The sequence below is a fragment of the Scleropages formosus genome, chromosome 21 (assembly GCF_900964775.1).
Source record: "Scleropages formosus chromosome 21, fSclFor1.1, whole genome shotgun sequence".
Lineage (NCBI taxonomy): Eukaryota > Metazoa > Chordata > Actinopteri > Osteoglossiformes > Osteoglossidae > Scleropages > Scleropages formosus.
This window is the reverse complement of record NC_041826.1, coordinates 14,076,107-14,100,750: the sequence shown is the minus strand read 5'-3', so window position 1 is coordinate 14,100,750 and position 24,644 is coordinate 14,076,107. Positions and strand designations below refer to the sequence as shown.

The 24,644-nt window shown below is 44.7% G+C and overlaps 1 protein-coding gene across 3 annotated transcripts; it reads right to left on the bottom strand.

Moving 5' to 3' along the window:
- Window positions 1-194: 194 nt before the first annotated feature.
- LOC108918623 (solute carrier family 45 member 3) lies at window positions 195-23,136 on the bottom strand. 3 transcript variants are annotated; one of them, XM_018726069.2, is made up of 5 exons: window positions 23,020-23,136; window positions 7,862-8,135; window positions 4,255-5,097; window positions 2,244-2,509; window positions 1,498-1,902 (listed from the first exon to the last, which is right to left on the bottom strand). In XM_018726069.2, exons 2-5 carry the CDS (start codon window positions 8,007-8,009, stop codon window positions 1,498-1,500), a joined length of 1,662 nt encoding a protein of 553 aa, XP_018581585.2. In that variant the 5' UTR covers window positions 8,010-8,135; window positions 23,020-23,136. The 3 variants fall into 3 exon arrangements, with proteins under 3 accessions (XP_018581588.2, XP_018581585.2, XP_018581586.2); XM_018726070.2 differs by lacking the exon at window positions 23,020-23,136 and adding an exon at window positions 14,600-15,026; XM_018726072.2 differs by lacking the exon at window positions 23,020-23,136 and having other exon boundaries at window positions 195-1,902; window positions 7,862-8,009.
- Between the last annotated feature and the right edge of the window lie 1,508 nt (window positions 23,137-24,644).

Sequence of the window (24,644 nt, the reverse complement as noted above, 5' to 3'; positions counted from 1 at the left end):
CAAACATTTTATATTCACATATAAATATTGCTTCAGGTTCATTTCCCCCTATACAAATAAGCTAAATGTACATGAAGAGATATGAAAAACAAGTATGCACATGGAGTTATGATGCCACATAATACTGAGTAGCACATATGTTTGTGCTCGGTGTTCATGCGAGCGGTTTTCCTGTGCCCAACGGCAACAAACCCAGAGAACTCCTGTCTGCTTACGGGGTGTCACGTGCTCACGTCTGTCATGTCACTGCAGCCCCTTCCCCCAGGCATGGAGCCACTGCTCTGTCACTGACCTCTTCTGGCCTTCAGCTGAAGATTTATATACAACAGGACCGGAATGTGATTGGACAGCACGAGGAAACATTCATGTTTCAGTGACACATGTGTCTGCCTAGGAGAGGTACTGCTTCTTCTGCTCTACTGTAATTAGCCTTCTTACTGGGTTCGCTAACTGATGGAGTTTAACATCTAACAGCATTTCATATCTCATGGGGTTAAATACAGAATATTGTTTACCACCTCCCAGCCCTTGGTATTGCTTTCAAGACATATGTCTGAAAGAGATTTCTCTGAATAGAAGGCTTTTCAACTTTGATTACAAGCTGAATATTTGATAGACAGCAAACTGGAAATACAGAAATCAAAAGGTAGTGGAATGGGAGAACTCTTGCAAAGAACATTTCTGATAATTTAACAAAGGAGAAACACAGCAAAAAAAAGACAGGAGGATTAACTCCAGCGGCTTTATCCCCATTTATCTCACGTCTTGCTAAAAATATCACAGGTACACATAACCTCTCCCAAATAGGTTGCCTAAGAAATTCCCATTGGAATGTAGCTAACATACTGAAATGTATACATATTAATAAAGCACTTCGAGTGAGACCGAGACAGAAATGAACGTAAAACACCACTGTAGTTCCCACCACGGTCCACAAATGCTAAGGCAATAATTTTGAGCAACTCCCCCGATGTTCCTGCCACTGCAGCCGCTACCTGGGAAACAGGGAGCAGTGCAAAGAAATCCCTTTTAGAGAAGTGGGCTCCACCAGATCAGGCTGCTGCTCCTGTTCCTTCCCCTGAGAGGGGGTGGGGTCACACGGAGCAGGAGGGTTGGGGTGTGGGGCGCGGCCCTGGAGAGGGAAGGGGGGGGTGGGTGTCCCACAGGTGTACACTGTAGCTACGCTTGGCCTGCACAAGCACTGCTGATTACTGCTTGTTCCTGGCTGAATACCTTGTTCCTCCCGCTCACCGTTGCGGCCTGGGCTCCTGAAAAGGTTACCAGGCCACGTTTAAGGAGGACTCCAGCTGAAAGACGCTGTGGTAAGAACTGAGGCACCAGGGCCTGAACACAGTATACTCCCAAAGGAACTGTTCCTGTAGGGTTTTCCTTCATTAAAAAGGACCGAGTGCCCATGGTAACAGTGACAACACGCATCCTTTTCAAGCTAAGGAAACGGTGGGCGGAAACTTCTATCCCTTTCGGACTGCATCTCTCTCAGTTTCTGATGTCCTTTTGTTCAAACACAATCTGGTTGGCCAGGTAGATTGCTACAAAGCCAAAGATGGCGGAAGAAGCGATGTAGGTTGTGACAGATTCCGTGAACTGGACGATCATCCCCATGAAGAGTGTGGGGAAAACCTGAGACAGAAGGAAAGTGCTGTCCAAGAGGGCAAAATCCAGGCCCACACCACGCTGCCTGTGATCCTCCCAGGAGGCGGAGCCATTGTGCCCCAGTAGGGGGCTGTAGTAGCCCTCACTGTCCTGGGTGCTCTGTTTGTTCCCATTGGCCAGCAGGTGGCTCCGGCTGCTGTTACCGTCCCTTGGTGTCACGCACCATGGGTCCTGAGCAACAATCATCCCGTTCTGTGTGCTTCTCAGTTTATTTTTTGGCATGTAAACCTGAAAGAGATGAGTCATATTAGTCAAAGGTTAACATACTGTATAATGATGTCAAAATGTATATCTTTTTCGGGCCTGTAATTATTATACATTTTTTAATTAAAATCTCAGTTCTAAATATTAAAAAATAAAAAAGTGACAAAGCTATAGCATTAACATTTTTTCATTCATCACTGTTATTCATTTTTGACTACATTTAAAAAAAAAAAAAAAAAAACCCCAACCTGTGATCATAGAGGAAACGTGTCCATTAAAATACAGACGTTGTGTGCTGGAGCTAGAACAGTGAGCACAGAGGGTGACCAGGGGGTGGGATGTACAGGCACATTTGGGATGCTCACCTCCTTCTCCTTGTGGTAGTGGCAGGTGAGTGCATAAGGCAGGGTCTGCAGAGCAGCATAGGCAAAGCCTGTGAGGGCAGACATAGCGGTGACCAGGACCACACTTTTTGACAGGCAGATGACCAGGGCGCAGGCGGTGAAGCTCACTACGCTGCCCAGGTAGACACGGCGTGACCCGAAGAGGCGCACAAGCCGGCTCATTGCCAGGGAGAACACGGTGGATGTGGCACACTGCAAGAATAGGCCAAGACTTCCCATACGGATCCCTGGAAGGGACAAGAAGTACCAAGTTGACATGGGCCAGCAACCTTGTAGCTGGAAGGTTCCTGGAACAAACCCCGGTCCCACCAGTGCTGTAGTGCCCTTGAGGAACTGATACACAAATACACAGCAACAAAAACTGAGAAAATATTAAGGTACTTTGGCCATGTATTTTAGCTAATAATGAAATGCTTTTGATAGTAACAACCACAAGTACAGCCCCTTTGACTACGTTTGGACATCAGCATAAATTAACATGCAAAAGTACACCAATTTTTAAGTGTGTGTGAACTCAGATTGCAGAATTTCAGCAGCATTTCAAATTATGCATCAGCATATGTCAGCTTGGGCAATATTTAAATGAACATAAGAAGAAATTTTGGAAAGTATCCTTGAAGAAGCGTGTGTTTTTAGCAGGTCTGGAACGCAGCCCAGACACGGCACGCTTCAGAGGAGTAATTGATGGTCTAACACAGAACGGCACGTGGCTCCTTTGCAGAAATGCATCTTTCTCCTTTCTCCTCGTCTGCACTTCTGCCGAGGAAGATCAGAATGGCAACACTCCCCTGGGACGGGACCACATTGCTGCTGTCGACAACTAACTGACAGACTTCATCTGAGGTCCTCAATCAGGGACCGATCCGTCTTCCTGATGTTTCATACAGTTGAGCATGAGTCCAAGGAGGTATGGCATGTGTACAGGACCAGTAATGGACAGACACACAGCGCAGCCAAGGCAACATGGAAACGAAGGCAGCGAACCGCAGCACAAAGAGAGGTCCTAGCAGTGATGTGCAATCAGCCTTAAATTAACATACTTTATTAGTGGTCCATTTGAAAAACTTGCGGAATGGGCAGATAACTACAAAAAACCTCAAGATCCCCTACTGCATACTAAGATAACAGGATAAAAATACCAGACATGCACAAACATACAGACACACTACCATCTAATTGCAGTGGTTCTCAAGCTATTCAGAACGGCACATTTAGAGACCCTGGCAGCATCATTCTGAAAGAGCTCCTCTTCCTCAGATGTGGAAATCCTAAAAAGAGGGGCCAGCATATTGATTGTCTGTGTGTGTGAGTCTGTGTGTGTATCTGTGTGTAAAGGAGGGTAAACCAAACTAGTGCCACATAAGGGAGTCTGTCCCTTAAGTACTGGACCTAGTGACCATATTCTGAGAATCACACGTCTGCACCTCAGTCTCCCCGTCTGGTGGTGAAATGCTCTTTAGTGACTCGAGGTCGTACGTTGCTCTGGAGAAAAGAGCTAAACAAGTAAATGTACACATAAAAGATGATGTCTCCACCCTTGACTGGCCCATTACTGATTTCTCCACTCTTTCACTGCTGAGGGCCATTTGATCACAGAGTGATCCATATTCACCACATTAATCATTCACTCAGGATAGTTGACACAAACACCAGCGCACAACCTCATGTGACCCACTGCCACACAGAGCACAACCCGAAATCTGTCACTGGTGAATGATGGTGAGAAGATGTGACGCAGGTTCTACAGACAGCCACAGGACCCTCAAAACAAGGCCCGTCTCCAGACGGCGTGCTGTGGTTGAACAGACATCCTTGTGGACTTTTTGTGAAGCAGATGTTCACACTTTGCTAAAGGTGCCCGAGTGGTGGTAGGGCAGGCGAGAATTGAACCTCAGGTCCAGGAGTAGAGAGCAGATGATGGTGGAGCATCTGGGAATGCTGTTATAGAGACACAAAGGAGGAGACGACTCACCTTCATCGTAGCGCTGCCTAGAGGCTGTTCCAGGAGCTGCACTGGGCACCCCTTCGTAGAGCCCCTCCCCCACAAAGTCTGTATAGAAGAGCATAAAAGACATGACTGCCATCCAGCTGCAGAGCTGTGCCGCACACAGCTGGCGCATAATGGGCGGAATGTGGCAGTAACTGCGATACACAGCTGGCGTCAGAGACCAGACAGTCCGGAGCAAGCAGAGCAGTGGGTTTGACTGGCGTTGGCGCACGCGGCATCGTAGGGGAGGGAAGCAGGAGCGCGGGAGCCCGACGCAGCGCACGTCCTCCAGGGAGCCGGGCTCCGAGGCAATCGAGGGTACACCGTGGGGGGTCTCCTCGGATACCTTCATGGTGACCAGGACGCTGGGCACGAAAATGAGGATGAGCAGGGTGAAGAGGCACTCTTCCTGGCCTCCTAGGTATAGCGACAGCAGGCCCTCGCTCCAGTCGAGCGCTGGCAGCAGGTAACCCACGCAGCCGCCCAGGCTCACCATGAAGGAGAACATGGCAAAAGCCTGGCTGCATGCCTCCTCCTCCTCTCCACCGTACAGGTCTGAGAGCAGCGCCTCCAATGGCGTGAAACACACCTGGCCGCAAAAGTCCAGCAGCCCTACTCCCAGGATGAGGAGTCCAAGCTGCAGGGGGCGCCCACCCCGGCCCCACTGGCTGGCCAGGACATCAGCGTGGGGGATGATGAGGAGAGAGAGCAGCACTCCGAGCGACAGCAGCCAGATGAAGGGCCGTCGCCGGCCATAACTGCTGGTGCAGCGGTCACTGGCTGAGCCAATCAGCGGGATGAAGAGCAAACCCAGGACAGGTCCGATACCTGTGGGAAAGCAGGACAGGTATGTGACAGGGGGCAGACGGAGTCAAGACAGCTCCCATTAACTAACATGCAACTTACAACTTTTCTAAAATAATTAGTGTTTAACACTTTACTATGCTACTTATAAGTATATACATGCAGGTACAGAGCAGAGCAGTGTAACACACTCACTCCCACACTAAAGGAAACAATGTCTCCCATCAACCTGAAATGTATATTTTAGTACTGAGGGAAGAAAGCAGAGCACCTGGAGGCAACCCACAGAAACTCCAAAAAGGCCAAGCTGGATTCCAACCCATGTCTGAACACTCAGCCTAGACGCTGTGAGGCAGCAGCAATACCTGCTGTGCCATGACAAGTCTTTCCCTCGAGGTCTACAGTATGCAATACGAGGCCAGCTCTGACAGTTGGAGAAACTGTCTGCTGTCACGGATATTGATCCACACATACAGCAGGGTGTGCCCATTTTTCGCACCAGACAAAGGCATTTCTTTGTGCCTCAGAAATGCTTGCTGTGACATAATAAAGCCATGGTCTCCTCCTTCAGTCACAGAGTAAGACCCAGACATTCCTGCAGATAAGATAAATCGCAGAAGTCGCAGAGACTCAACAAAGCGCCGCTGCAATGCCGAACTTCCATGGTCCTCAATGCTCAGAAACCAGCAAACACTAAAAATAAAAGCAACCCTTTGTCCTAAAAGGAAATACACCATTTCCAATGACATACTGTCAACACAGTCTCATCAGCGTGACGACATTTGGACCCTTTTTGGGGACTGGGCTTCTTCAAACTCAGTTTGTGTGATGAAGAGCCAAAGGGGCATGTTTCTATTTTTGCTGCGGTGGGAGAGCTTGTTGCACTCAACTGGCCACTGCATGAACCACGGGGATTTCCTGTAAACTACATGAGAGTGATTTTGGAGCATCGGGTCGCAGTAGTTCTTCTGAAGAACACCTGATCAACCTAAGGTGCGAGATCATACTGGAGATCATATCACATACAGTAAGAAAGACACTGAATGACTTAACTTAGTGTAACATGTTTAATTTAGCATAACAAACATCACTAATTGCTGGTGCTGCAATACATTCACCTGAAGGCAAAGAGGAAACCAACAAAAAAAAAAAAAAAAAAACCGGTACAACCAGCAGATAAACAAAGGGGCCACATTCTGAAAATGTTCTAAGTACAACTTACACATGTGAGGTTTTTTTTATTATTATTTATTTATTTATTTATTTATTTTAAACAAACTTAAATTATATTCCATACATTGACTTTCAGGCCAAAACAATTTCAATGTTGGGCTTGTCTCTGACTGCTCTTGATATCTCTCCAAGGCAACAACAGGACAACAGGGGCAAAAACACTCCAACCCATCACCTGCAGCAGGATCTGAAACTCAAACATCTGTGCACTGACTTCTACGAACAAGCTTATGGTTGAAAACAGACCAACACCAGGACAGGAACGCACAGTAGGCAGCCCAACGAGTTTGTCTCTTTGCTTAATGGGGGTTAGGTGTAAAGCGACCGCGCACAGGAGACAATGGGCCGCGACTGCATCCTCCTGCAGAAGGTGCTGAAAGACACAACCTGCTGACCCACACAGCCACAGGCAGTGCCCCGTCCTCAGTTTCAGGCTTCACTGGTACTAAATATTAGTGTTATTTGTTTTAATTTATTCATTTATCTGACCATTTTCTCCAAAGCAACTTACAGTGTTAGGTTTCTATAATAAGGTACTTATAATTATTTATGCATTATAAAGCTGTATAATTGTATAGATTCTGGGTAAATCAAGGTTTATTTGTCTTACAGTTCTCCAACCATTTCCTTTCCTCAGTTGCCAGTTACCTTACTTTAAATCTAGCCAAGTGTTTCGCTTTGCTGTCGCTATATGCAGAACTGTTCAGTTCTCTGTGCCACTTCGATGACAAACCGAATCAAAATTAAATATTTTCACCAACAGTACTACAGCACAAAGGGGGATTTCAACCTGCATCCTCTGACTGTAAGGCAACAGCTGTAACCAGTACAACACCTGCTGCCCATTGCCCTGTTAGAGCAGCACAAAAGCAATGGAGCCCCCACAATGCTCTGAACACATAGCAGGGGCCAGGCAGGTGCTCATTCATCCACAGCACACTTCAGTTACTAAGCATACACATGTACTGTGAGGTTGTCAAGCCAAAAGTCCAAACTCATGTGCTGCTCCACCCTTAAATGCTCCAGTGCCCTGATCTGATGCCACCTGTCAGTTAGCACCTGATTACAGGCTGGACAAAGGAGCAGGCGAGCAACCCCTGATGGGTATAATGACCACCATTATGCGGTTTAGGGCCAGGAGGGTTCCTCTTGGGCCCCTGAGGAAACAACCCCATCCTCTTTGTAAACAACCATTTATTCTCCATTATCTTCCTCAGAAAAGGGCATATGCACATTGGATACCTGTTGTCTTTGCATTTTTCATTTGTAAAACAACAATTTATTTTGCCTTCCTTCTTTGGTTGAAGTGAAACAGCTTATCTGAGTTCTGGAGCAATGAACATGGTGTCAGCAGGCAATGACTGACAATACTTGTCAAGTTCCAAGGAAACAGAGTCCGTGTAAAAGCAGAACAGAGGAGAGGAGCCTGGAATCCCGCCCATTCTCCAATTTCTCCCTAGGGCTTGTGTGTGGCCCCTCCTGTGCTCCCAGAAGCCTTTTCATGTTTAATTGTTGCCCTGCTGGAAGGGGGCAGGGAGTAACAGGATCTCCTTACCTAGGACCATGGTCATGTACTGCTCTTCGACCCCCGCCTCCAGCAGCAGTGGGGGGACATATGTGATCCCGGCTGCCACGCAGAGCTCCAGACCGCAGGTGAGCGAGTTCAACAAAAGCAAGCGCCACTGAGCTTTCCATCCAGGCATAGCTGAGAGGTTCGCTCTAGTTGCCGTCTACTGCCCGCTTCCAGAAGGGCATAAGGGGTGAACAGCAATGGCGGGTGAAGGTTTCTGATTTACTGAGGGCTCCATCCTTCCTGGGGCATGCTCACTCTGAAAGAGACAGCAACAGAGAAAGAAGAGGAGTGGTGACACACCCTAGATGAAACTGACCAGAAGGTATGGAGAAGAAGAGTACAGCTGACAGCTTAGCTTCTCAACCCCCCCAAAACACTTAAGTACTAAGAGTCACATCTGAGACTCCAGGGCCTGAGGGAGCACCACTGGAAAAACAATGCAATGTCTTCAGTGAGATGGAACAAGTCCAGGCCGAACTACAATAGCACCGTGGACTGTGGCAAAACCAGAACTGCCCTAACATTCCAAGTGAGCTGGAGTCAGAAAGGAGAATATTCAAGTGCATCCAGAACCCACAAGTGTCCTGCATTGCTCTTCAGCCTATAACTCAGCATTGCCTGCTGATAAACATGAAAAAAGAGTGAGAAGGAGAGTCCCGGGGAACCTGGGAACTTTGTCCTCCACCTGGGGGCCACCAGTTGCCTTTTCATCTCAGCCTGTCATTAGCGCAGTGACTCACACCCAATTACACAGTCTGACGGAAGGTTAAGTGCTTTCCCATAGAACGGGAGCCCGACTTTAATTTTCACCTTTTGTTCAGGAGAAACACTGTTATTGAGTTTATAAAAACTGCCATAAAACTTAAAGACACATAAAAAGATAAGTGTGTAGGAGGAAAATGAACGGTTGCGCCGGGATGCTGCCGTTTCCGGATCAAGGCTACATGTTTCAAAGTCACAGCCTAGCTGCTACAGAGCCCCTCTCCCATACAAAATGCATTGTCTCCGAGGTTTGGGTGAGGAAGGACATGCATTTTTACATGTATTCATTTAACGGGAGTTTTCTTTAAAGTGTGCGGTTATTAAGCAGTATTCAGCTGATCACTTTGTCCAGAGCTACTCACGGCGCTGCATGAATGGATGGAAGAGCCATCGAGTCGATTCCGATTCACAGAAACCACTTGTGTGGTCTCTGAGGCAAGGGAGGAATTGAAGTGGTTCGCAGGTGCTTTCCTCAGTGCATGTCTAGGGGGTGCATCCTGAGCAAGACTCAAACCTCACATCCACTGAGCAGCTCAGAAGCGGTGAGTCATCGGTTTTACCCGCTGTGGCACCATGTTCTCAACAGTGCTACATACAGTACACTCAACTCCATACAATTTTTCACTCACTGATACTGCAGAGCCATGTAACGAACTCACACTATGGGCAATTTACATTCAGTTCACCTACACATGTGTCTTTGTACTGTGGGAGGAAACACACGAACACAGAGAGAACATGGAAACCCCACACAGGCTGAGCCTGTCGAACCCATCTCCAAACTCACAACCCAGGAACTGTGAAGTACCAGCATTACCCACAGTGCCATGACACCTCCAGATTTTTCACAAAGTATCCCATACAACACCCCAACCACATTTAACAACTAATATGTGAGGCCTTCTTGCAGGTACGCACACAAATTGTCAACAGGTCATACACACCAAGTGAACAAAAAGTGAATTATATCACTAACCATAGGCAATGGGTCATCAGTGTGTGGTGGTTCCAGAGGGTGAAGGCACTTTGATGAGTGTAAACTTGCAGATATACTCAAAGCTGCCCCCCCTGCTGTACAGATGCTGTGCTCTTACCCTTATAGCTCCATCAGATTCCCTCTCCTTACTCTCACACAAGTGTCCTGTGTTTTCTCAGCCCCCACCTCCTGTCCTGTACCAGAGTAATAGGACACCACTCCATTCCTCTCTCCTCAGATGAGTACTTCATCTCAAAACACCCATCCCCCCAGGGACTGACTTCTCTGTCTATGAAGGACGACTCTGAGATAACAAGGAATGGAGATGTTGTTTCACGGACCACTGCGTGCAGCTCTTCTTCATGCAAACACTCACAAACACACCGGCGTGTCATTACAGAGGTCAGTGCTTCTCACCTTCATTGCTTGGAGGAACACCAAAAACAAACACACACAATAAAAAATAACAGCACAACTGCAACAGATTTAAAAGAAACAGGTTACCTAAATCTCATGAAGGGTTCACATTACATATCCCAAACCAGAAGTGAGATCTGTGTCCAAATTGTCTGAGGGCTTCAATTCCTGATGCAGGATTTACCCTGACCTGCTCCAGTAAAAACTGCCCTGCTGTAAAAACAAGTCAGGGTGAGGCGCTTAATGTACACACCCAAGACTGTAACAGGCTTTGGACAATTGCATTAGCTAAATAAATTAAAATCGAATTTAAAAGAGGGTACTGTGCCATGGAAGTATAAGTAGAGTTGTTTGGGTGGACATACAGTATACAACATAAGTGAGTACACCCCTGTGCAATATCACCTCTCAATAGTTGCATTGTTTCTAAGTTGACAGGTAGAGTATTTGCTGTTATGTAAAATTAAAAACTAAGAGTTTAGATTTACTATATTAAAAATACAGGCCCCACAGTAGGAACTCAATGCAACAAAAGTCAGTACACCTTTCATTACTGAAATTTAAATCTTTTATTTTTTCAATACTTCATATGTCCACCTTTATTTTTGATGACAGACTCAGTCCTCCTTTCCTGTGAACACCAGAATTTTCTCAGTTTTGGACCTATGGGCTGTGTCTATCTGCATGTCTGCATCATGGCTCCACATGGAAAAGAATTGCCAGAGGAATTGAAAAATCTGATTGTGAGACTTCACGATGATAGAAAAGGATACAAGAAGATCAGTGACCAACTAAATAGCAGTTCAAAATACAGTTTCAGCAGTAATCAGGAAGTATAGAACAAGCCATAGTACCACTGATCAGAACCACAGTGGCCGTCCTAAAATGACACCATGGACAGTGCGCTACTTGCACAATCTAGCTCTGAAAAACAGAAGGGCAAGTGCTTCAGACTTGGCACAGGGGTAATCAATGGAAATCGGAGTTTCTGTGACAGCTCAGACAGCGCGAAGGACATTCCATAATTATGTCAACCTCTATGGATGACGTCCAAGAAAAAATCCCTTGCTTGCTCTTCGGCACAAAACTGCAAGATTGAACTTTGCTAAAGAACATAAGAAGCCTGGTGAATATTGGGAGCACATTCTTTGGTCAGATGAGACCAAGATAAATTTGTTCTGCTCAGATGGGGTTCAGCATGTTTGGCATGAATCTGGCCAGGATTACTACAGTAAATGCACTGTCCTGACAGTGAAGCACGGAGGTGGCAGTGTGATGATATGGGGCTGCATGAGTACAAAAGGTGTTGGGGAGATGACATTTATAGATGGCACCATGAATCCCTGTGGAAATACTGGCTAGCAAGATGACTCCCAGTCTCCAGAAGCTTGGCAGAACAGGAATATTCTAGCATGATAATGATCCAATGCACACTGCCAAAATCATGCAAGAGTTTCTAAAGAAGAAAAAAGTGAAAACTGACCTGGCCAAGTATGTTACCTGACTTGAATCCAGAAGAACACATTTGGGGTATTTTAAAAAGAAAGGTAGAGTAACACAGCCCCTCCAGCAAAGAGCAGCTGAAAAAAAAATTGTCTCTAAAGAATGGCTGAACATCACTCCAGAAATTTGTGCAACACTGGTATCCTCCATGTCGAGGAGGACTGAGTCGTCATCAAAAATAAAGGTGACAAATGAAGTATTGAAAAAACAAAAGATTTGAATCTCAGTACCGAAAGGTGTACTGACTTTTGTTGCATTGAGTTCCTGCTGTGGGGCGTGTATTTTTAATATAATGAATCTAAATTGTTAGTTTTTAATTTTAGATGAGAGCAAATACCCTACTGTTCAACTTATAAGTAATGCAATTACTGTAAAGTGATAGTTTTGAATCATTTGACATTTCAGTGATATTGCACAGGGGTGTACTCACTTCTGTTGTATACTGTAGGACAGAGAACCGTTTTCAAAGCAGAAGGAAAACCACTAGGCGCCACATTTTGTGTTTTTTTCAGGTTTTTTGTCTTGTTTTCAAAGAATCAGGAGCTCTGTGTGGACACAACCTGGACAAGCTGGCTTGTCCCAGGGAGCCACCTGGAAAGCATTAGGCCTGTCCAAGAGGAGCCTGTCATCCACAAGAAAGATATGTCATGGAATGGAAGATGATTGCCCATCAGATCAACCAACATCTCCATCAACGTAAGGACAGAATCCACCTCTGTCACTGTAATCAGACATACAAAACCACATTCCCGGTGGAGACCAGCTATGACCTGCAATCCTAAAGCTAACCTGAAAGTTCTTCTTAATTCCTGTCACAGCTCAAAATCACAAAGGAGCTTGTCATCATTAACCACACTGCAGTGTTGGTTTAAATGTGCTGGGAAAACGGCCAGAACAAAACAGATGCCTGCGCTGTTGGAACCAGCAGGAGCCGGGACTGCAGAGTGAAGGGGAGGAGAGGGGGCAACAAGGGGAGGGGGGCAGGAATTTCACACCCGTCACGTCCCATTCCCTCCAGCACCCGGAGGACCCTGAAAAGAGCCCACCAGGGGATCCCCATGCCCTACTGCCTTTCAACTTCCACTCAACCCCACCCAGTCTTTCACCTCCTTTCACCTTCATGTCTGCCACCTGCACGGACTTCACTGCGACACAATTTCTTAAAATACTGACTCATACCTGATAATACCATATTTCTTCTAGGTCTCAGCAGGGATGCCTTCCAAACCTCTTACTGTCCCTTCATCATTTAATGCTACTTTGCCCCATCCATATGTATACATGCATTTCTCTTCTGTTCATCACCTTGTTCCCCACCAGACCCCTTAAGGCTGATGCCCCTGTTGGAGCAGTGGGTTTACTCAACTGGCACCTTCCACTTGTGCTGCTTTATATCTCTCGCAGCCTTATTCGTTAGCCACTGGCTCAAAAACATTCTGCTCTGTTGTCACTTGCCAAGGTCCAGTTGGAAACCAATTGTAAAGTATATGCACTCGTTCAATACACACTTGACTTACGTCCAAAAAAAGAGAGGGGAAAAAAAAATCAAATTGTCAATTTGCTGAAAAACTTGGCACAAATGATAAATGAGTTTAACATGGCAAAGACAGTTTTAATGAAAGGGCTGTGCCTACAATTTAACTGTGATGTCCATCTGACCGGCTTCTCTTGACCTCCCCCATTCAAAACCTGAGATCTTTCCTTTCTTGAATACTGCAGACTTATTTAGCAGAACACGGCAACTGGAGCAGCTATTGCAAACCAGTGGGGGGTGTGAGCTTTTGTAATAGCTGTTCTCTCCTCCATCAGCTCATTATCCGGCCTATTCAACAGACACCCCACAAATCTGCGTCAAAGGCCCTGAGGGGTATTACCATACAAAACAGGCTTTGTGTTTATAATGCCATAGAAACCCAATATACTAGGGACACAAATACCTTTCAGTTAATGCTTTCATAAAAATCACACTGATAATCCTGGAGTCTGCTAAGGTGAGAGAACTCAGTGTATTACAAACCTAAGTGGCCCTTCTTCAGCAGATTCAGGAACCTGAAACATCAAATCAGAAAAACATGGAAGTGCAAACTAATGCTCACTTTCGACTCTGGTTGACCAGCCACCGGCCTACAACATTATGCAGCACCAGAGGTGTCACTTAAAGCAACTTAACCCTAAAAGGTACCTGCTGGGCATGTCAGGGCAACCTGCAATGACACTCCCTGAACATTTCATACTGCATGAGGCAAAGGCCAGCCCCCTACCCCTGACCCCTTAATCACCATACAACATATTCCAAAATGACCCATGACCCAGCCCCTTCTTTACCAACATGTGACCAACAGTCGAACTCAGTGGACTGGCCAAGTGTAGCACTTCCCGAAAGCTGAGACAGAATCATTGGACCTTTGCATCATGTATGTGAATTTAATCAAGATTTCAGAAGAGTTATTCAGCAGTGGTAGTATCTGGGTTTCAGCAATCAGACTCAGTTCAGCTCAGAAGATCGAGGAGACGCTAAAGTTTCACCCCCCATTTATGCATCATTCAGAGTTGTAACAGAGCTGAAGAAAGAAACATTATACTCTATTTGCATTTATTTATTTTGCGCTTACTTTCTCCAAAGTGACTTACAATGCTAAGCCAATTACAACATCATACCCATTAATAAAGTTGAGTAATTTTACGGTAACTACCTTGCTCAATGGTACAACAGCATTAGGTGGGATTCAAATGGCTCCAGCCCTCTACTCTAACTGCTGTATTGACCTAACATATTAATCCCTTATGAACTATGTTGCCTCACAGCATGATACTGTTATGATGTGTCTGAAGATTATTAAGTGTCAAATTAATTCTCATGTGCCTGGCCAACACACAGCAGAGCGCCTATAACGGCAAACTACGTGACCTTCTTTGCCTGAATTAGCCGGTGCTGTCACAAATGAACATGACAAATCACACAACCATCGCAACATCATTTGTTTCTAGATCAACATTATATACATAAATATGCACTGTATAATAATATCATGTATGAAACATGGGCCAAAGGAGTCACTCACCTTCCAAGAGCAAACAGCAGACTGGCTGCCAATCTCTCAGTGTGCTGCCCCACCAATGCTGTAGAATGGGCAGGAGAGATAGTGTCCCAGCCTTGTTTTCTGGAGTCCGTATGAGCGCTCTCTCCTTCGATGGGAACTCCTCACAGACCTTCTGTCACCCCAATTCACACGCAGGAAGCCTGTGCTTGCTGCTTACTCCTCTCCCCTGCCCGCTCTTAGGGGGAAGCCCCTGAGCACCTGAGGAATCTCCTCTCTCAGGGATTGAAAGTGTCCCTCCTCCTACTACACCCACACACACACACGACACAACAGGCTGCTCTGAAACAAAGACGGAATTCATATCAGCTCCACCCTCCCCTCTCTCTCTTGCATCTGAAAACCCTCCCAAAAACTCTACATAATCTTCCTCAACCCAGTATCGTCTCTAACTGCCTATCAGAAGCAACCCTTCCCATCCCCCCCCCCCCCCCAACTGAAACACAGGGTTTTCTCTCTCTGCTCATCCCACGACACCCCCGTTCCAAGGCCTGGACCCGTGCACACCCCTCCCTGTGCTCACTCTCCTCTAAGGTGACACCCAATGTACCACCTTCACACATCAGTGCTCATCAGTCCACACTGTGGCACTGCACACCCCAGAAGAGGAGCCTGAAAGGTGTATTACTACAAATAAAGTTCAGTGGAGAGGGCGAAGTAAATGGCACAGTGGTTAGAGCTATCATTTTGCACTTGAATGATGCAGGTTTGAATTCAATATCCTGATCCAGGTACTCTTGATCAGAGTACTTAACCTGAATTACCCAGCAGTAAAAAATGAAAGAAACATTGGAAACAGCTTAACACTTAAGTTGCTATGGAGAAGAGTCACCTACATTTAGATTTATTCGTTTAGCTGACACTTTTCTCCAAAGCAACTTACAATGTTAAGGTACTTACAACTATTTAAGAACCTATACAGCTGGGTAATTTTACTGGAGCAATTTAGGCTAAGTTCCTTGCTCAAGGGCACTACAGCAGCAGGTGATGATCAAACCTGCAACCTCTGGGTCCAAAGTCAGCAGTTCTAACCACTACGCTACCAGATGTTGTATGTTTGTTCTTAAATCTGTTGCTAGAGCTGTCAAGCAGTCTGTCTGTATCATTTCTTCATAACAGGATTTGGATGTTCCATTAAAAGAGCCCCTGGTCTTTAGATCAAACACTACACAGCCATAATGAGCACTGGCTTATCCTGTACCCTCTTTGATATCTGCATTTGACAACAGGCATGTCCAAAACAGAGTGGCAGCAGTGCAACATCACTAAGGGACCAAGCAATATGTTACAAGTATCACGGGAGAGTAGCATGGCAGGGGCACATACTAATTTAATCACTCTGCCTGTCTTCCCATGGTAAATTAACCTTTAAGAACAAATATGTGACTGCAATGCCAAGGCAGCTCCATACCTTTGTTAATTTCCATACGCATAATTGCACCCTTCATTTCAACTTTTTGTTAGAAAGGGCTTTTTTCATTATTTATCATTTACTCAAAACTGTCAGACCTTCAGCTCATATCAAGGCAGGGGTTAAAAAATGGTGCAGAGTTTCAGTAAGACAGCACTTCAGGCCCACTCTGAGAAATTTATGCAGCAAGATGTGGCCCAGGGCAGGGTAGGGGAGAGAAGGATGGGACGACAGCCGCTCCAAGACAGAAGCAGTAGCTCATATTTATAATACGTTCCTTGACTGTGGAGGCTGGAGATCCATTACATGTTGCAGGAGATGCCCAGTTCAGGGATGTGGAGCAAGAGGAACACCCAACAAATTTGTGACCTTCATAGCTGCCTCTAGTAGGTTGGCTCCAAGACTGAAGGGAAGGTCTGGCGCCTGATACTCCTCACCACATAACCCTCCACCCCAGAAGGAAGAGCAGGACATAGCCTCAGGGTTCAGCATCTCCATCTAAAACTTACTTCAGCCCAAAGCACACACTCTTCTAGCACCCCAGAGGAAGAGTGCATGAATCTGACATCAGACTCCCTTATACTCAAATGTGAAGATAAAGACAGGCATAACACACTCTCTCAAGATGGAAAACATGTGAAATGTCCTCAACTCACACAGCTGCCACTGAAGCCAAGGCAAAATGGTACCAAAAGGTATTTTGTTTTACTTCACTGATCTTCCTTATAAACAGAAGGGAACAACGCAGAACACAAAAACCACTGACAAGCCAGTATCTTCCTTTTTGAATCTGGGAATGAGGAATCTGAATTGTTTACTGTAACTGTAATGACAGCTTGTCTGAAAATAACCTGAAATTTACTGTAAGATGGTGAATTAGTTTATTTACTTTCAGGATGTGAGGCTATTACTGCGGAAAACAAAGGTAATTTTTAAGTATCTGATATTACCTTAGAATATACGAGCTTTGAATTATTCACAGAGGCCTTTGCAAGAGTATCAGCGAAGCACCTTGCAGAAGTAGGTGCTGAGTAGCAGAATTAAACTCCATCACAAATAATCTGAATGAGTGCCAAGAACTGTATCTCTGACCCTTAATCATATCTCAGAAGGGTTAGAGTCAAATGCAGAGTTTCGTCACCTGACTAAACCATAGATTTACTGCATTCAGTTGAACCACAGACCAAAAATGAGGGTGTAACTCTCATACGCCCACATGAGTGTTACTCAAACTGCACTCCATGCTGCAGAAATAACCACACAAATAAAATGTCCTAAAACAATTTTGGATTTCACAGTACCTGGAAATCTTACTATACTATGTACAAAGTGTCATATTAAACAAGGAAGTTTGGTCAGGGCTTCATGGGGGTTTTTGAAACCCTGGGAAGGAGCATCATACCTGCCATATCACCTTTTTTCCAGCTGATGACTAGAAAATTTCATCTCATAAAAAACAGGGTGAAAAGAGACGACAGGCTGAATGTCACAGGCCTGGTGTATGGGGCACTTCCAATCCAATCTGGTTCTCTCCTGTTGAGTGCTAACCACAGAGTGACAGCCCTTTGCCTCAAAGGTACAACACTTATATCCATTTTGCATCTATTTATCCAAATGACTTGTGAATTAAAGCTGAAATCATTTGTTATGTTTCAAGCGTGTGTGCAATTGTGTGCCTGAAGCCAAGTCTGTGTCTGTCTGTGTAATATTACAACCTCACTATTCAACTCAAATAGTACTCTTAATCAACACCACAAAACTAAATAAAAAAAAAAATACACACATACAGAACTCACACACACACACACACACACACACTTTCAGAACCGCTTGTCCCTTATGGGGTCACGGGGAACCGGAGCCTACCCGGCAACACAGGGCGTAAGGCCGGAGGGGGAAGGGGACACACCCAGGACGGGACGCCAGTCCGCCGCAAGGCACCCCAAGAGGGACTTGAACCCCAGACCCACCGGAGAGCAGGACTGCAGTCCAACCCACTGCGCCACCGCACCCCCCACACAGAACTCTTAAACTCCAAATAAGTTAAAGCTGAAGGATCCCCGCACTACAGAATCACTCCATGAGCTTGACTGTCATTCAGGAGGTGTCTGCATCTCAGGTATCAAAAGGGTCTGCTTCTTCAATAGAGTATGACAGTGAAATCTCAGACCTGTCTGTCACATAATCCCATCTTTTTCCACTGACACAAACACTTTGAAAGAACAGTAAAACAGTAAATATGTCCCCTGAGACATTCAGCACATTCTGAGAGCCTCACACAGCCAAAAAGAGTGACATTTATATACTAGAATCTAGTGATGCTTTCCCACACCGTTTAGCTTGTTCTGTGTTATGGTCGTCGTGTTCCTCAAAAACTTTCCTGTGACCTGCTATTACAAGCAAGGAAAATATTTGAAGATGTCACCGTGTCTACAGCCCCCATGAAGTCTCAAACAGGCTTTAACAACTAACTTCAAGAGATGAAGAAGCTTAAGTTTTAGTTAACTTTTCAAGTAGGTGGAAATTCAACCAGAAATTTAATCCTGTAAGAGAAAAGAACTCTTAGAGAAGTAATGGGATATAAATAAACAACACAAAGGTGACATTATAAATTTTTATGTAAGGTGACTTTCATCTTTGTTACTTATTTTGCTGTTACTAATACCTGGCCACCTCCTTTCCCCATAACCCAGCTGACAATGGAGACTCAGGGGAGGTAGGGAACGAAGAGTCATCCTTATTGGCTACAGTGTCCAAGTCCATTGTGAGAGCAGATATCAAGATGTTGTTAGATTAAAAAAATGCCAAAAAGGCTTCTTCGTTCATTTGAAAGGGTACTTAAGGATTTTGGTTGGAACCTTTAAAGTCCAACAAACCAGATTACAAGATTAGGAATGATTATGAAACAAGGCAAGATTACTAATCACACCTATTAAGAGAGGGATCCACTTCAAGAAATGAGCACAGTGCTGTACTGTTCTTTGATTACACCATCACCATAAATTCAAAAAACTGCTGTTACACGCACATGGTCACTCTCGCCTACATAGTCCTTTTCATGGTTGTGAAGTCTAATTGAAATTCACAGCCACCTCAGGGACATTTCATTTGACAATCTAAGAAGGTACTAGTCAGTGGAAAAGTAACACAGTTGGCAAAACAAGCTCAGTGGGGGAGCTATATGGGTAATTAAAAAATACAAACCCCAGGCTGGCTGGGCTAAGCTTCTCCCACTGAGCTTGAACTGAGGCCAGTATGCAGCAGCTCAGGTAGTAATACCAAGGGTGGCAGACACGTTCCATGGCGAAGACCTGAACCCATAACCCCACTACTCCATCTCAACAGGTCCTCATGCAGGTATCTAGAAAACCATAACTCAGTGAAAGACTAGCTGTCCAGCTGTGGGAGGCATGGAGGTGCAGCAAGTGTTCCTGTTGTCTCCCGGCACCTGAGTGGTGCCAGAGGATGTGTGTTTGATCCCCACTCAGTTTGTGCATGTTCTCCCTGTGTTCACGTGGTTTTTGTCCGGTAGTCTAAAGACATATGCCAACTACTTGTCCCGAGTGGGGTCGCGGCAAGCCGGAGCCCAACCGGCAACAGAGGGAGCAAGGCCAAAGGGGGAGGGGACACACCCAGGACAAGACGTCAGTCCATCGCAAGGCACCCCAAGCAGGGCTCGAACCCCAGACCCGCCACACAGCAGGCAGCGGCCAAACCAAAGACATATGTTTCAAGTGAACTGGTATCTCATAATTGCCTGTAGTATGTGTGTGAGAATGTGTTGCTCTGATGTATAGATGAGTGACTGACTGTAGGCAGTGTACTGTGATGTATTTAGCATTGTAACTAACCTTGGATAAGAGGTTCTAGATAAAATGCTAGACAGAGTGTATAGTAAGTTGCTTCCGAGAGAGATGTCTGCTGAATGAATAAGTACAGTATAATGGTAAACTTGCTTGTAATCTTCCCAAATGTTCACAAGTTCAATAACATAGCACAACCTCAAATGAAAAACTGGCTGTGAAAAATGGATGGGTGGATAAATGGCTGGAAGACCTCCCATAACATGTGCTCTCCCATCCACTGACTAAATAAATCCTGTCCTCGTTTAACAGGTGTGGTATAATTAATTACTAACACACACTATTTTGCAGCTCATTTTACAAGGTGAAAAGTTATGTAAATTATGTCATGAATATTAGGAGTATTTCTGTCAAAACTTGTAAAAACAATGTCACATTGCCAACATTGACACAATGAGAACATAGAGAGAGTGTGTTCCACTGATGTATGGATGAGTGACCCATTGTAAGTAGTGTATCTAGCAGTGTAAGTCACCTTGGTGAATAAGGTGTGTGGGCTGATAACACTACACAGAGTTCATCGGAAGTCGCTTTGGAGAAAAGCATCTGCTAAGTAAATAAATGTATGTATGTATGTAACACTGAAAACAGACAACTAAGGCTTAAACTCAAGTACACGCACTCTGAGACCAAGAACTCAGGCGTGAATAAAGCTGATAAAGAGGTTCTAAGGTAACGTAATAAATCACCCTGCAGTGAAATGTCCAGCTATATATATATTGATCAAATAAAATTGATAAAAACACGAAGCTGCAAGCCACGTTGATCAAAACTCCAACTGTGCCAACTAAGTAAATTATCTATGTAAAACATAAACACATTAGTTTAAGGACTGTAACAATTTAAAAAACAAAAGGGGCAAATTCACCCCGTGCCAGTAATTACTACCTCTCACATAATGAAAATCCTCCTTCATACAGAAATATGAAGATGAGAACCATGCTTGATAAACAGAACTTCTGTCCCACTCACAAAGCCAGATAGTCTCTTGCACACAAAAGTGATTCATAATATGTTACAACTAGGCATTAACAAACTTTATCTATTACATACACTATACCAGCAGCTTAAAAGCACAAAGTGCTATTTGTTGCTGCAAAAAAGACAGCAATGTCATTCCATCTTATTTATTCTCATTGGCCTGAGGAGGGTTCAGAAACTTGACTCTTTCATTCACCCTTCTGGCACACACAGTACACAGGACTATTGAGGACTTTCAAATATGTCTGTAAGCTTACATTTTTATACTGAGGGTATTTTAATGCTCAGTGAATTTTAATGTGTTGGAACTTCATGACTGAAGAGGGAATAAAAGGGAGTCAATGAGCAAATGGGAACTTTTATCTAATCAGTTTCCTTATTGGTTCCTGTTCATGAAGGAAGCACAAAGCCTCCAGTCTTCCAATGCCATGAAAACATGGTCAAGTGGCTCTCCCCACTGGAAGAGGTCCTTTGCATAACAGCAGTGTCATGACCACAGCGACAACAGAAGTTCCTCAGAATCGAACTGGAACGTTGTTAACCTTGCGAACCTCACAAGTACTGGCTGGGACTTCTAAATTCTTAGAAGACGAGATGTACCCACATGTATACATGAGATGCTTCCCAGTTTAAACAATGAGCCCCACCAGGAAGAAGTGTTCTTCTGAGTGCACACAACATTAACTAGTTTGTTAACAAACAGGATGCAAGTTTAGTCATTTATTTAGCTGATCCTTTTCTCCAAAGCAACTTCCAACGAACTCTACGTAGTGTTATCAGCCCACACACCTTATTCACCACGGTGACTCACACTGCTAGATACACTACTTACACTGGGTCACTCATCCGTACATCAGTGGAACACACTCTATTACTCACACACCATGAGTGAACCTGAACGGCATATCCTTGGACTGAGTTTTAGAGTTTTGGACGGAGACTAAATTTTAAGCTACGTACAATGATTAACCCACTAACACAGCTGGGCGAATTTAGGGTATGTACTTAGTTCAAGGGTACTACACCAGGTGGCAGGATTCAAACCTGGGTCCTTAAGGCAGAAGTTCTAACCTCTACTCTAACCGTGCACCGCGATTAGTGTCGTACACTTACAATAAGAAGGTTCCCAGTTCGAATCCCTGTTCCAGCCGATCAAGGTCCTTACCCTGAATTGACACAGTAAAAATGTCCTCCTGCATCAATGGATAACTCAAAGGAGCTTAGTATTATAAACTTCGCTCGCACTGTAAGTTTCTTTGAGAACAAAAGTATATGCCAGAACTCATGCAGGCCAGTGGTCCTCGAACCCTGTCCACCAGTAGGACACAGTAACCTGCTGTTGTACACAAGCAAGGGCACGACGATGTCAGAATGATCCCTGGAACCTGCAGTGCAAATACGACAAGAACCTGCATTAACATATTGATTAACTCATGTAAACGAGCCGCCTTGTCTTTTATCTGAGAGTGGCGAGTGATGCTCGACGTTTCAGTCCGTTGTTTTACTGCACTTCACGTGGCCATTGATTGTAATCGTCCTCTGACGCGAATCTTATTACACAAACTGACAAAGCTCTGTGTGAGGCGAAAAAGGATTGCCGGCGGAGCGAAGGACAGTTCTCACACACTCACACACACACACACACACACACAGAGAGAGAGAGAGAGTCCAGGAAGAGCGTGTCCACGGTCCCGTGGCGTGGCGAAACTACGCGACTACCGTTCGTTCTCGACACGACGATGGATGTACTTCTCTCGGTGTCCAAGATAAAAGAAAACTTCAGAACTTCGTGACGCCCAACTTACTAAACACACCGCTTACTTAAGTTGCTGTGTTCTACAAAAAGACTTAATTTAACACACTGAGGACAAGAAACGAGGCGAAACCAAAGCCGTTTCCCTGCACCGGATACCACAGACCGGTACCGGCTCCCGCGGCTCGGTTCGGTAAAGACCGCTCGCGAGGGCAGTTCCGGGAAGCGGAAGTTCACAGACTTTAACGAACAAAGTTTTGATGTCACATCGTCGGAGTGTCGGGAAGAACGTTCCTTCTTTTCCGCCACTACTCTTTCCCCGAAGTCACACGTCGGGCCAAATAAAGCGCTACTTTTATTGCGTGTTGAGTGTTACCTGGCAGACGCGACTGTTGTTCCAAGCCGAGGTGTCCACTTATTTTCCTGTGCCTGGACGACTGCTGCTGCGCTGGGGTGAAGGACTGTGTGTGACGTGTCCTGTGTCCTGTGTCCTGTCCCCCCGTGCGCTCGCTCGCTCGCTCTCTCTCTCTCTCTCGCTCGCTCTCTCTCTCTCTCTCGCTCTCTCTCTCTGCACATTGACTACACGCGGTCAATTTATTATGTTCACTTTTAACCACTTTTTGTTTTTTTCACCAAAAAAGTCGATGACTCAAGCTCAGGCTGCACATGCCATGGTTTATTTATTATAATTAATAACATGTTACATTTTCAACCAGCATTAGTGTATCAGCAATCATGATTTTTAACGTGATTTATGATTATGATTTTACGTGCAGCTATGCATGTGCATAAGCTCCTTATCATATGTTATGGACATGTAACTTACAGTGATTTACCCATTTATACAGCAGGGTTATTATTATTAGTACTGTATTATTATTATATCGATTAACTGTAAGCAGTTCGATAGCTGTAGAAGATGGGAGTGGGACTTGTACTAGTAGCCTCCAAGGTACAGATAGAGGTACAACAACAGCCACTTTCTAAAAATGGAAATTTGGTGGGGATGGGTCTTACTTGTACTGTACATATGTTTACAGTACAGCACTCTGTGTGCTTTATACAGTCATAAGAAGATCCTTCTGCACTGAAAAAAATAGTTTATTGGATTTCTCAAATGAATTATGGACATCGGTTCCACATAATTAGTAAGTTTGGGTTCACAGTATGATCCTACACATTCACATGGTTTCGATATAATAATTTTATGTTAATCATATGTATTTTAATGAAGTGTACATGCTCTAATTAAGTTATCCTAACAATTCAGTCATGTTGACTTAACATAATTCTTTTATATTCAGATACATCTTTGAATCATGTTATTTTTATGTAATCTAATCACATCATCTTTACATCATTATCTTTGTTCAGTTTTAATGGTTTATGTTGTTACTCACACACACACACACACACACATTTTCGGAACCGCTTGTCCCATACGGGGTCGCAGGAAACCAGAGCCTAACCCGGCAACTCAGGGCGTAAGGCTGGAGGGGGAGGGGACACACCCAGGATGGGACGCCAGTCCATCGCAAGGCACCCCAAGCGGGACTCGAACCCCAGACCCATCGGAGAGCAGGACCCAGTCCAACCCACCGCGCCCCCGCACCACCATGTTCTTACTCAATATGTTCCATTTCATTTTCAACAAAACAAACAGCTTTAGATTCAAAGGCTTTATTTTGTGAAGTGATCCATCTGTCCTTTAATAGCAATATGAAGAATATTCTGAAATGCATTGCAATGTGAAATACAGAGATTAGCTCTTAAAGGATCATGCTTGTCAAAACTTAGTTTAAATTACATCTCTTTAACAGGTCAATTGGCAACAGTGTGACTTAAAAGCAACTTGTATCTGAAAATACATAAAAAATGTGTTGATATATACACACACAACCATTTTACGGCTTGACATATTAACTATTCCGTCATGAAGGCCACAAACACCAGAAGAAACATTTTGTTAACAAGACCATAAGCAACATAAGTTACAACTCA

Excerpts from the sequence above, each read along its gene's own strand:
- LOC108918623 (XM_018726069.2), bottom strand. The coding sequence starts at position 8,009 with ATGCCTGGATGGAAAGCTCAGTGGCGCTTGCTTTTGTTGAACTCGCTC. Across the intron at positions 2,510-4,254 it reads TAGGCAGCGCTACGATGAAG|GGATCCGTATGGGAAGTCTT; the intron begins GTGAGTCGTCTC and ends TGTCCCTTCCAG. Across the intron at positions 1,903-2,243 it reads ACTACCACAAGGAGAAGGAG|GTTTACATGCCAAAAAATAA; the intron begins GTGAGCATCCCA and ends CATCTCTTTCAG.